Source organism: Nycticebus coucang, chromosome 2 (assembly GCF_027406575.1).
Source record: "Nycticebus coucang isolate mNycCou1 chromosome 2, mNycCou1.pri, whole genome shotgun sequence".
Lineage (NCBI taxonomy): Eukaryota > Metazoa > Chordata > Mammalia > Primates > Lorisidae > Nycticebus > Nycticebus coucang.
Window position 1 is genome coordinate 124046347 of NC_069781.1, and position 14102 is coordinate 124060448.

At 37.7% G+C, this 14102-nt stretch overlaps 1 protein-coding gene across 9 annotated transcripts in view; it reads left to right on the plus strand.

Moving 5' to 3' along the window:
- Positions 1 to 14102, plus strand: part of CHD2 (chromodomain helicase DNA binding protein 2) — a 152120-nt gene that overhangs the window by 55041 nt on the left and 82977 nt on the right. For all 9 annotated transcript variants that reach the window (XM_053581756.1, XM_053581755.1, XM_053581757.1 and 6 more), the window contains 8 exons: positions 316 to 456; positions 2062 to 2195; positions 3296 to 3521; positions 4912 to 5012; positions 6203 to 6247; positions 6949 to 7127; positions 9318 to 9442; positions 13661 to 13877. In XM_053581756.1, the coding sequence (XP_053437731.1) occupies positions 316 to 456; positions 2062 to 2195; positions 3296 to 3521; positions 4912 to 5012; positions 6203 to 6247; positions 6949 to 7127; positions 9318 to 9442; positions 13661 to 13877 (1168 nt within the window). The remainder of the gene's footprint in view (positions 1 to 315; positions 457 to 2061; positions 2196 to 3295; positions 3522 to 4911; positions 5013 to 6202; positions 6248 to 6948; positions 7128 to 9317; positions 9443 to 13660; positions 13878 to 14102) is intronic.

Consider the following 14102-nt stretch of genomic DNA (forward strand, 5'->3'; position numbering starts at 1 on the left):
AGTAAAATTGTTATATTTTTTAACCTCGATAGATATTTCTGTATTGCCTACCAAAGAGATAACCATTGCAATATGTTGTGTGTATATTTTCATGTCAAGCGATCCTGATGAACAGTGTGAACATTCACTCTCTTTCCCATAAATGATTGAGGATCATCAGTATTAGAATTACCTTCATATTGAAAAATGTAGATTTCTAATAAATTAGAATCTCAGGCATCAGGACCCAGGAATATGCATTTTCAACATTCCTCAAGTGACTTTATATGTACACTGCTTTAACAACTTTGCCATTTTTTTCTCTACTCATTTTAGAACAGTGCCCAAACCTCGTGTTAAAAAGCAACCTAAGGCTCAGCGTGGAAAGAGAAAAAAGCAAGATTCTTCTGATGATGATGATGAAGACGATGAAGCTCCCAAAAGGCAGACTCGTCGAAGAGCAGCTAAAAATGTTAGGTAAGCTGTGTACCAGAACTTTTTCATTGGTGTGAGGGTTAGAACTTGGTTCTAGTTAAGTCCAGAATTAAGCATTTGATAGGTAAAAGTAACAATCTATGTCCTGAAGTTACTTTTGGAAATCTGGTCAGCCTTCTTGCAAAAGGAATGATAATGAGCCAAGGGGAATATGAGAGGACCAGTAGTTCATTTCTATCCTTCATTCCTATAAAGAGAACTGCTTCAAGTGCACATCTTGTTAGTGGTGGGCTTAGTGGCCTTATATTCATTTCATCTTAATACTCTTTTTCAGGAAAGATGTTTGGATTATATTCTCACTTCAGAATTGCTCTTTCAATCAAAGTTTTCTTTCTTTTTTTTTTTTTCTAAGAGGCAAGGTCTCCCTCTGCCCAGGCTGGAGTGCAGTGGAGTGAGGATATCTCACTGCAACCTCGAACACCTGGGCTCAAGCAATCCATCCCACTTCAGCCTCCTGAGTAGCTGGGACTATCGGTGTGCGGCACCACCACATCTGTAGAGACAAGATCTCTCTGTTTTCTCAGGCTGGTCTCAAATAATTGGCCTCAAGCTATGCTCCCTCCTCAGCCTCCCAGAGTGCTAGTATTACAGGCATGAACCACCACACCCAGCCCTCAAGCAAAATTTTCCAAGATTCAGCTTATGTACTGATACTTGGATATAATAATTTTACCAACCTTAGTAGTAGGATATTAGCATTAATAGAAAGTGACATGAAATAGATACATGCAAATACTAATATTTTACTTTATAGGGATCCAAGAATGTTTAATTTTTCTGCAGGATTCCTTGCAGAGGATTTTAAAGGTTTGTTTTAGAGATGGTGAAACTGAGTCCTAGGATCAATAATTCCAAAGCTAGGACTAGGGACTTAGGCTTTTAGCATGTTAGTGTGTGGATCAGCACTTTTTCTACTGAAATTCATAAATTATGTGTTACTTTTTCATGATTCTTAAGCCATTTGTTGTTAATATATGGTGAAAGGTTACATTTTAATAGTTTATTACCAGGAAGTGCAGGTATTGAAGTTCCCAACATTTTATGAGTACTTAAATTTTGTATTCTTTTTATTGGAAGACAAACTATAGGGTTGAAGCATTTAATCTTAGATTTAATGTTTAATATTAATGGCTTAATTGTTTAACCTTAATTGCTTCTCTTTTATCTGATGAAATAGTGGCAACGTTTTTCTTTCAGTATGCTTTTTCATTTGTGGTAGTTTCCTTGTTTACATTGTATCAATACTAAAAAATGAAAATAATGGGAGTGTCCTTGCAGTTTTTTTGTATCATGGTTACACAAGATAAATACGTTGTGTTTTTATTTTGAAATATGAGTTACGGGCGGCGCCTGTGGCTCAGTGAAATATGAGTTAGCCTTCCTGCAGTTATCTATGAGCACACATCAGTACTTTAATAGGGAAAATAACCACCTTTTTTTTTTTTTTTTTTTGGCAAATCTGTAAAACAGCATGATACAACCAATAGGGTATGGTTTCTTATTCTAGTGATGTTAGGTATGAAAGTGTTTAATTCTGGAAAGATAAGTTTATTTTTAGATACTTATATAGCATCCTTCCTCTGGCAGTTATAAAGAAGATGATGACTTTGAGACAGACTCAGATGATCTCATTGAAATGACTGGAGAAGGAGTTGATGAACAGCAGGATAATAGTGAAACTATTGAAAAGGTCTTAGATTCAAGACTGGGAAAGAAAGGAGGTATGTGTATTTGGGAAGCAAATTATATTTTATGTCTACTCAGTATTTCATTTGTGATGAATTTCAGTCCCTGCCTGTGTTCATTGTGAAATGTAGAAGTCTTTCTGACCAAAGGTTTCAGAGTTAACAAAGGAATGTGTCTAATATGCCTTTACAATTTTCAATTAAGTTAGTATAGATAAATTAATGTTTTATTCATTTATTTTTGAGACAGTCTCATTTTGTCGCCCTTGATAGCAACCTCAAACTCTTGGGTTTAAGCCATCCTCTTGCTTCAGGCTCCCAAGTAGCTGGGACTGTAGGCACCCATTACAATGCCTAGCTGTTTTTTAAGACGGGGTCATGCTCTTGCTCAGGCTGGTCTCAAACCCGTGAGCTCAGGGCAATCTACTCGCCTCGGCCTCCCAACAGGCGTGAGTCACCATGCCCAGCCTTAAAATAATGTTGTATAAAGCAGTGATGTAGTAGAGATATTTGCTCCTAATCTACTTTTAATTGTTTCTTAATTATGTGAAAATACTGTGAAAAAACTGGTTAGAGACACAGTTGGATAATACCGTGAAGATATTTTTGTATCGAATTTAGATATCATAACTTAATGGCTCTACAGTAACCTTTCCATAAAGGAAATATCAAAATAATACTTAATGCCTTTTCCTTTGTCTTTGTTTGTTTTGTCGTTCTGGCTTCAACATGAGAAGTGAGTTAACAGGAACTTCGGGTGGGAGGACATTTGTTGGGGGAGATAAATTTTGAGTTTTTGATCTTATTCCTGGACAGAGTTGTTTTCTGAGTTTGTAAGGAATCAAAACAAAAGGCTGTTCTTCCTTTTATTTTTATTGTGTTTGGGGAAGTAACTGCTTTGATTTCACCTGCAAATTTTGTAATATGATAAAAATTGAGTTTATAATTAAAAAACATAGTATTTGAAATTACTGATTAGATGAGTCTATCCTATGGTGTTTGTGAGTTTCTATATATGTTAAAGTATTTTGGTGCTTCATCGAAAAAGAGAGTCTTCAGAGAATTGCTTACTTGGTAAGTTTTTCAAAGTCTGGTTTCATACACCCTGTTTAAAATTTAATTTAATCCTTTTATAGCCACTGGAGCTTCTACTACCGTCTATGCAGTTGAAGCTAATGGAGACCCTAGTGTGGACTTTGATATTGCAAAAGATGAGGGTGAAATCCAGTACCTCATCAAATGGAAGGGTTGGTCTTACATTCACAGCACATGGGAAAGTGAAGAATCCTTACAGCAACAGAAAGTGAAGGGCCTAAAAAAACTGGAGAATTTCAAGAAGAAAGAGGATGAAATCAAACAATGGTACATTTTCCATCATAGAGGGAAGGGATGGTTTTTAAATAATGCAGGGGGAACACAGCTGTCTAGCATCTCAGTTTGTGCCTTGATGACTTGAGCATGAAGTCATCTGTAATTCTGTTTTGTAAAATTGTGATGTGATGACTATATATTTTTGTGTATGCTGCCAAGTCTTTGTTTTTAATACTAACTAGTTTATTGACCATTGTTTATACAGTCTCTCTTTAATCTTCACAATAAATGCATGAGATTTGTACTACTGTTATTCCTGTTTTAGAGATTGGAAGATTAGCCTCATCTCTCCAAGTAGACCCAGGATTTGAATTCTGGTGGCTTGACTCCAGAGTTCATTTTTTTTCCTTCTTTTTTTTTTTTTTTTTTTTTTATTGTTAAATCATAGCTGTGCAGAGTTCATTTTCTAAAGGACCTTGTTGTTTTCCTGTGGTTAGGCTGGAATGGCTTAGAATTGAAGAGTTAATATTCTGGATCTCTCTCTTTTATGATACCCGTAAGACCTTGGTTTTAAACAATTATTAGAAGTGATGGGAAGGGAAAGATTAGATAATTTGCAAAACTATTATAGTCCTTTGTGTTTTTAGTTTAGCTTACTTATGTACATGTGTTAGGTTGCATATGAAGAATATATGGTCCCATGGCACATACAAACCTTGAGTAATGAGATATCAAGTTCATTCTGAAGACACACTTATCAGCGTAGTATGAGCAGATAATTTTTGTTTGAGGAATATGGACAAATGGTTCTAATTCTGTTCTTACTACTGTGCAAAATGTGCTACTTTAACGTATTTTCCTTTGACTGAAAATCAAAATATGTATCCCTAAGATAGTGAGGCAATTTGAAAATTGAAATCCTCTGAAATAGAGTAATAACTGGTATCAAGTTTCTGGTGTTATCCTTTTAAAGATTTTTGCTACTAAAAATAGTTTTCAACAAGGTCAAGTTCAGTCAATCCCGAAACTCATACATTTATGAGAAAAGTTTTCTTTTTCCTTTTTAAAAATGTAAAATAGCTCAATGAATCCCCAACAATAAAAAAAAAAAGAAAAAAATGTAAAATAGTTTTGTTGTCTTGATCTATAACTTTATCACGTGAAATCACACGAACTTAGGAAGTATAGTTACTTTAGGTTTCTCAGAACATGGTAGAGGGGTGCACAACTGGTAATTACTGCCTGTGAGCCTAAGGTTTTTGTTGTTTTTTAAAAGTATGTTTTTTGTATAATCTCTGGCCTAATTACCAGGAAAGGTTACTAAAGGGACAGGTCGAAGTAAAAAAATAGGGTTTTTTTTTCTTCTCTACCTTTGCCTTAGTATATCATGTATGGATCACCAAATTTTAATTAGTGTGTGCTTTTTCTGTCTTCCATTCAGGTTAGGGAAAGTTTCTCCTGAGGATGTGGAATATTTCAACTGCCAACAGGAGCTGGCCTCGGAGTTGAATAAACAGTATCAGATAGTAGAAAGAGTAATAGGTAAGTACATGGAAACTTATTATAGCCATGTTTGAGCTCAAAGAATAATGGCCTTTGCTTTTGGGATAAGTAAATAAAAATCATTTTCCAGGTTTACTTTTGAGACAACAGAGATGTCTAGATTTATTTTAAAGAAAAAGATAGCAGGATATGCTGGTAAATTTGGATGTGGAGGATGAGAGAAAGTGATGCCAAGGATGATGTCCAGGTTTTTGGCTTGAGCTTTTAGGTGACAAGAGATACATACTATTTGCTGAAATGGAAAGATGAAAGGAGGAGTTGATTTTTGTAGTCAAATCCAAGAGCTTTTTTTTTTTCTTTTTTTTAAGAGAGAGTCTTACTATGTCACCCAGGGTAGAGTGCTGTGTTGTCACAGCTCACAGCAACCACAGACTCTTGGGCCTAAGCTATTCTCTTGCCTCAGTCTCCCAAGTAGCTGGGACTACAGGCACCTCCCACAATGCCTGGGTACTTTTTTGTTGTAGTTGTCATTGTTGTTTCGTAGGCCCGGTCTGGGTTCGAACCCGTCAGCTCCCGTGCATGTGGCTGGCACCCTAGCTGCTGAGCTACAGGCACTGAGCCTCCAGGAAGAGCTTTGTTGGATGTTTTCAAGTTTGGTACATTTCTTGGTCATCCAAGTGGAAGTATTGTGAAGTCTGGTGCATATGAGCCTGGAGCTTAGAAATCTTAGTCTGGGCTGGATGTGGAATATTTCCTCTGATTTCCTCAAGATCATCAGAAATAGAAATACATGGTGTGCAGAGGAAATCTGAGAGCATTTCAGCTATCAGAAGTCAGAAAGAAGCTAGCAGAGGAGACTGAGAAATAGCAGCCCATGAGATAGGAGGAGAGCTGAGAGAGTGGGGTACAGGAAGCCAAATGATTCACATGGCCGAGAAGGAGGGAATGCTCAGTCCTCCTTGGGGACTGAGACTTGATCCTTGAAAATTAGGCAGCAGTAATGATACTGGTGAAAAGACCTTTGGAGTGATAGGTATAAGCCAGAGTGAAGTGAATTCAAGACAGAGTTCCATAAAGGGGAACAGAGAAAAGGAGTGCTAGCCTGAGAAGGATTATTTTTTTCAAGATGTGAAATGGTAGACTATAGTTGTGTTCTTACTCATAGAACTTAACTAACATCTCTCTTTTTTTCATCATTAACTTTTCCTTCTTATTTTGTGTTTGTTTAGCTGTAAAGACAAGCAAATCTACATTGGGTCAAACAGATTTTCCAGGTAAGCAAGAGATCTTATATATGTCAAGCATTTAAGAGAAGCTTGTGTTTTGAAGATGATTACTTTTTTCTTTTTTTCTTTTTAATTATTTTTTTTCCTTATTGTTGGGGATTCATTGAGGGTACAATAAGCCAGGTTACACTGATTGCATTTGTTAGGTAAAGTCCCTCTTGCAGTCATGTCTTGCCCCCAGAAGGTATGGCATGCACCAAGGCCCCTCCCTCCTTCCCTCTCTCTGCTTCCCCCCAGCCCCCATTATTAGTTTTTTTCTACCTGGTGTTTGATTGGTTTTGTATAAAATAGAACATCACTTCCCACCTTTAATTAATAGTTGCTGGGAGACGCCTGTGGCTCAGTGAGTAGGGTACTGGCCTCGTATACCGAGGGTGGCGGGTTCTAACCCGGCCCTGGCCAAACTGCAACAACAACAAAAAAAACTGCTGGGCGCGTGGCTGGTGCCTGTAGTCCCAGCTACTTGGGAGGCTGAGGCAGGAGAATCGCCTAAGCCCAAGAGTTGAAGGTTGCTGTGAGCCATGACCCACAGCACTCTACCAAGGGTGACAAAGTGAGACTCTGTCTCAAAAAAAAAAAAAAAAAAAAAATGGCCTACCTCACCAGGTTAAAAAAAAAAAATTAATAAAATTAATTAAAATTAATCAAAAAATTAATAGCTGATCTATAAATTTCTGTGTATGAAATAGCTCACAGTCGGAAGCCAGCACCTTCAAATGAACCTGAATATCTTTGCAAATGGATGGGACTGCCCTATTCAGAGTGTAGCTGGGAAGATGAAGCCCTTATTGGGAAGAAATTCCAGAACTGCATCGATAGTTTCCATAATAGGAACAACTCAAAAACCATCCCTACGAGAGAATGCAAGGTGTGGTGATTGTTGCCTTTTGATTTTTCATGGGAAGGTGTATTGATACAAATGGTTTGTCACATAGATACCAAAGGAAAAAAAATATTGCAAAAGTAAATGATGATTCCTATTTTGAAGTGAAAGAAGATAATTTGAATGTGACATTAAAGGAAATCAAAAGGAGAGGATGAATTCTTAAAGCTTTGCTGACTTCTTTAATCAGCAGACATTTATAATTTACAGAATTGGAAATAGACATGGTGGAGAATATTTGAAAGAATTTAGGCACTTTAAAAGAGAAATAACAGGAATGGGGGAGTGTCTTTGAATTCTAAGTTAGAAACTAAATATATAGCTTATTTGCTAGATTGGCTGTGCAAACGATTTTCCTTAGAATTTATTCCATGTGGAAAGTGGTGTGTGGGTCCTCAAAGTAATGAAGGTATATATCAGACATGGGCTCTGTCACTGAAAGGTTGATGTTCAAGTTAATGGCACCAGAATTCTATCTGTGAAAACTAGTGTGTAACTGCAGGTCACCTAAGTGTGATAGAGAAGTATAGATATGGATGCATTTGCACCCCAAGGGTCAAGTGAGGGTTTTAAGAGCAAGTTGTGTGCTTACCCTGCCTTTGGCTCTTCAAGATGGGTTGGTGCTGCTAGATAGACAAGAGGAGCCCAGGGCATCTCCCTCCTGTGAATGGTATAAAGATAAAGCTTCTAAAGGAGAATTTTCATACTTCAGCGGTGGAAAGGGGGGTGATGTTGGTGAGTGCCTTGTTGTTCAAAGTGTGTCTTGACTACCTTGAAGATTACTTTGACTTCATTGAGTAGCAGCAGGATAAAAGCAGTACTTTATTGGGAAAGCTTCATCTAATGGCAGTGTGTAGTAGACTCTGGAGTAAGTAATTATTAAAGCCAGAAGGTCTAGCCAGTAAAATGTCATAGAAGTCCCTGAAAGAAGAATTAGTGTGAGGACCAGCTAAGTAGTGGTGGCATGGAAGTATTGGGTTGGAGATAGGTATGGGGTAGATGGCTGGTGTAGATGGATGATTGGTGTTAGGAGTATGAGAGTGAGTAGTCAGATTCTATTCAGTGCCAAGTACCTGCATGAAGTGCTTGAAACCATTGATAAGTGTATTTAAATACTCTCTTTTTTTTGGAGACAGAGTCTTACTTTGTTGCCCTCAGTAGAGTGCTATGGCATCATAGCTCACAGCAACCTCAGACTCCTGGGGTCAAGCGATTCTTTTGCCATAGCCTCCTGAGTAGCTGGGACTATAGGTGCCCACCACAACGCTTGGCTATTTTTAGAGATGGAGTCTTGCTCTTGCTCAGTCTGGTCCTGAACCTGTGAGTTCAGGCAGTCCACTTGCCTTGGCCTCCCAGAGGAGGAGGATTACAGGCGTGAGCCACCATGCCTGGCCCTCTAATACTCTTATTAGAATGATAGCTCTCATAATAGATTCCATAGAGCACTCACTAATCTTCAGAGAAATGCTCCCTGAAAAAGGATTTCTGTGGCCGAATAACTTTGGGATACATTTCTGAATAAATTTCTCCTGTAAATTCACGTTATAGACAGGCATATTAGACTTCAAAAAGTCATGAGTAAAGAAATTTGTGTAACTTTTTGATCCATTTTTTCCCAAACTGATTAAGTCACAGAATTCACCTTACCAAACAATAGATAGTTGGCCTCATTAAAATGCTATTCTTCAAACCTTTGGTGGTGAAGATAGCAACTTTGCTTTTAGAAAACCAAACTCACACAGTTGGGGGTTTCAGGTAGGTGGGCTGTGTTTCAGAATTTAGATAAATCATGTTATGGTAAAGTTTGGATGTGTTCAGCATTTGACAGATTTTTGCAGAGGCATTGTTTTGTTGTGTTTGGAATGGGTTAATAGCTGTGAGAACAGGAGGCTCTCACTGTCATGCAGTAGAGAAGATATAAAGCACTTATTTAATGATATTCACAAACTAATTTCAGGAAAGGTGCAAGTTAGCTTAAAAATGTTTTATTTCAGGTTAAACTCTGGCTTTGAGAATATACACCATGAGGAAGGTGATGTGTGGAGGGAATGATTTATATGTGCAATTTAAATTTTTATTCTTTGGTACAGAGTACATAAATTGTGGCTAGCATTTTAATATAGGAGCAGGAAGAGAATTTTCTTGGAACTGGGCTTTGTCAATTTTGTTTATCAGGCCCTGAAGCAGAGACCGCGATTTGTTGCTTTAAAGAAACAGCCAACGTATTTAGGAGGGGAGAATCTGGAGCTCCGAGATTATCAGCTAGAAGGTCTCAACTGGCTTGCTCATTCCTGGTGCAAGTAGGTAGAAAAATATGTTTGAAATTTTCTTTACTGTTTCTCCTTTATTGTTGAATGTAAAGAATTACTTCTTCATACCGTGTTACAGAAATAAAATCATGAGATTGACAGAAGCCCCTCTTGAGAGTTTTTATGTATGTATAATACCATTTTATTCTGAAATAAAGTGTACTTTGTTATTTCGATATTTTGGGGATCATTTGTCATAGCCAGAAACTTATATCATAATATGTTACACAAGAGTGTGTAAATAGCAAGTTAATTTGCCGCAATCTTTGATGTGGAAGGAGTTCAGAAGAAAGAAGAAAATTACCTTTATCGCACATGTGTTTTCTTTGGCAGCCAGGGAAACCTTTACCTTAATTTTCTGTGTTAGTGCTGTAATGTGTGTGGTTTCCCTACCTCTCTTCTCCAGCTGTATGGGCTATCCTGGGTAGAGGAAAGTCTCTGATGGTTAAACTTGTGAAAGTATCCTCACTCTTTATAAGAGACCACCTTAATCTTGAAAAAAAAGAGAGAGATGAGACAGTGATGGTACCTGAGGTATAGAGGTACTTTTGGACAGTACTAAAACGCTTCATTCTCCAAATCCAGTTACAAATTCAAGAACGAACCTATCAAGAGCTTGAGAATTTTTTTTTTATTAAATCATACCTGTGTACGTTAATGCAATTATGGGGTACAATGTGCTGGTTTTAGATACAATTTGAAATACTTACATAAAATTGGTTAACGTAGCCTTCACCACTTTTTCTTAGTTATTGTGTTAAGACATTTATATTCTACACTTAGTAGATTTAACATGTACCCTTGTAAAATGCACTCTAGGTATGGTCCCACCAATTACCCTCCCTCCACCCATCCTCCGCCCTCCCCTCCCCCTCCTCTTTCCCCTTCATCTTGGGCTATAGTTGGGTTATGGCATTCATGCAGAAGTATGGGTGTTAATAAATTGGTAAGACCTTGAGAATTTGACAGTATACCGAGGCAGACATGATTTCCTTGTCCTGACAGAACACATAGTATAGAAGTACCTTTAATTACCACCTACATATTCTTTTCCTTACATACAAACTCTGAATTCCTTCAGTGTTTATAGTAAAATAATAATATTTCAGAATTAAAATACTGTCTAAAAATAATAATGTGGATTTTTTTCTCAATGCCAAAACGAAGGTTTCTAGTTGTAGAGATACATTTACAATGACCGTTTCCCAAGTAAACCATCTACTACTCTTTGTACAGTAAAATCTAATACAATAGTTAATACTCAATTGTGAAAGTATCTTGAGAAGCTTCATTTTGTATGACTGAGAACATGGGTCTGATGTAACTATTCTAAATTGTTTGTAAATGATCTTCCTTTTCGAGGATAGTGGGACTTAATCTTCCTAAAGGATATTTACAAAGCTAGATTAACTTTCAGAGATTGTATAATCTGGGTGGCGCCTGTGGCTCAGTGAGTAGGGTGCCGGCCCCGTATACCGAGGGTGGGCGGGTTCAAGCCCAGTCCCGGCCAAACTGCAACAAAAAATAGCCCAAACTGCAACAAAAAATAGCCCAAACTGCAACAAAAAATAGCCGGGTGTTGTGGCAGGCGCCTGTGGTCCCAGCTATTCAGGAGGCTGAGGCAAGAGAATCACCTAAGCCCAAGAGCTGGAGGTTGCTGTGAGCAATGACGCTACGTCACTCTCCTGAGGTCCACAAAGTGAGACTCTGTTTCTAAAAAAAAAAGAAAAGAAATTGTATAATCTAACCTTCTCATGTTATAGTTGAGTGCCATTAAGAGCAAAGTTGCCATGTACCTTGTCCAAGAGTGTTTTCTTGTATAGTCATTGGCCAGCATTTTTTTTTTTTTTTTTTTAACTTTAAACTCAAAAAATAAATGTTAACTTAAGAGGGCCCAAGCAGCTATTAAATCCTGGTCATAGACATATTCCATTAAGCGATGTGCTCTTTTGGTTGGGTTTCAGAAAGACAGGTGTATCAATTCAAATCTATTTTAGTCTTTATATGTAATAAGTGGCAGTTTACAAGCAACAGGAAATAATGGAGGAACTGAATTCTGATTCCTCGTCCATAGTGTGAAAAGTGAGAGAAATGAAAAGGAAAATTACTGTGTCTGAAGCTACCAAAAATTAGGTGTGTTTGAGATTTACAGCAATCAATAATGGCTTTTCATTCTCCCTTTCCCTAATGTGGCCTGCTTTGTTCTTTTCTGTCTTTCCCCATAATATTTTTCTCTTGTTCTGGTGAATTACATGTTTTGTTTTTCTAATCAGTTAGGTTGCCTTTACCTTGTATGTTACTTTTCTTTTTTTGAGAGTTTCATTATGTCACCCTTGGTGGAATGCCGTGGAGTTACAGCTTATAGCAACCTCAAACTCTTGGGCTTAAGCTTGCCCAAGCTTCCCAAGTAGCTGGGACTACAGGCGCCTGCCGTGACGCCCAGCTATTTTTTGGTTGTAGTTGTCATTGTTGTTTGGCAGGCCTGGGCTAGGTTTGAACCCTTAGCTCTGGTGTATGTGGCTGGCACCCTAGCTGCTGAGTTATAGGCGCCAAGCCAAAAGTGACATTTCAAACATAATTGAGTGAATATAGTTAAAATTTAATGATAGTCATTACAATTTCTTGCAACCAACTTTCACTGTATAATGCTTACATGGAATGAAACCAGTGTTCTTAATTAGTGTTTTACACACACAAACAGAACTAAAAAAGAACTATTAACGGCAATCATTATAAATGTACTATGCTAGGGCAGCGCCTGTTGCCTAGTGGGTAGGGCGCCGGCCCCATATACTGAGGGTTCTGGGTTCAAACCTGGCCCCAGCCAAACTGCAACAAGAGCAAAAAAATATAGCTGGGCATTGTGGCGGACGCCTGTAGTCCCAGCTACTCAGGAGGCTGACGCAAGAGAATCGCCTAAGCCCAAGAGCTGGAGGTTGCTGTGAGCTGTAATGCCACAGCACTCTACCAATGGCGACAAAGTGAGACTGTCTCTTAAAAAAAAAAATATACTATGCTAAAATGTTAAAAATGCAAATATGTCGTGGAAGTAAAGTAATATAAACAACACTACTCATTACCAAGGTTGTTATACAAAGGTAAGCCTGTATCATTCATCATTTACAAAGCCTAACCATAATGGCTTTGTAAATGCATTGGGTTTCCAGTAGAAAAACTATTTTAGGAAAGTGAATAAATTCTTGAAAGTTTCACATCTGTAAAATTAGGGTAAAGCTACAACTGTCTTGAAATTTGAACAGGGTATCAAATGAGACATTAGGATTACCAGCCATAAAATGGGTTGTTTTCTATTTCTTAGATATATCTTCTAACTCTAGTCATTTCAATTTTTTTCATAATAATCCTTTCTTATTAATATTCTGTTGAATATTTTCTGTTGAAACTGGTTTCTCAAAGTGGTCCAAGAACACATTCATCAGAATCTCTAAAGGTGCTTACTGAAAATATGGAATCTTGGGCCTTTTCCTATACTCTCATTAAGTAGGTTTACGGTGGGGTCCACAAGTCTGATGCATAGGCTACCTCTGCTTTAGACTGTAGCATATTTAAAACAAGCCCTATGCACCTATGCATTTAGGCCTGAGGAATAGGGTATGTAGCAGTAAACAGTGCAGTGGCATGCAGTAGGATGGAGTGGGTAATTTGATATATGACTGGGCAGGCTATGGGGCTTATTAGCAGTTTGTGTATGCTTGCTTTCTCTCTCTCTCTCTTTTTTTTTTTTTTTTTTTGCAGTTTTTGGCCGGGGCTGGGTTTGAGCCTGCCACCTCCGGTACATGGGGCCGGCGCCCTACTCTTTTGAGCTACAGGTGCTGCCCTGTCTATTCTTTCTATATTGGTCGAACTAAAGGCTATGTGCTTGTCTACACCTTTAACAAAGTCTCCTTTCTTTATGGCAAGGGGTAGCCTATGGAAAGTAGTGTAAATTGCCTAAATAAAGGTAAAGAACGTGTTCTTAACAGGCTTTTGTGGTAATCCTAATCTTTATGATACTTAGATCACTTGTTATTCTGCTATTTATGGCTTTTACTTTCTTTTTGATGTGTAGGGGCTTAAGTAAGTGTAGATGAAAGGAAATACATTTGAGGCTCATGAATCATGAAGCACTGGTGTCATTGCTAGTTGTGCACATACTATGTTTTTTATGAACTAATAATTTTTATTTTGTTTTATTTTTTCTTTCTGCAGAAATAACAGTGTAATCCTTGCTGATGAAATGGGCCTTGGAAAGACCATCCAGACCATATCATTCCTCTCCTACCTGTTCCACCAACACCAGCTGTATGGCCCCTTTCTTATAGTCGTCCCTTTATCCACCCTCACCTCATGGCAGAGGGAGTTTGAAATCTGGGCACCAGAGATTAACGTAGTGGTTTACATAGGTGACCTGATGAGCAGAAATACGGTGTGTAAACAAAAAGAGTTGGGATAGAATCTGTGTTATAAATGAAATTTGGAAATTGATTAAAGTCTTTAGTTGAATTATTAGTAAAATCTTTAATAAAATTATTATTCTGATACTGTGCTGTGTCTCCAGTATTAGAAGATATATAACAAAAATGCACCTCAGATTTTTTTTAACAAATATGTTTACTATTTAAAGAAAAGCAACAGCAATGCATGAATGGGA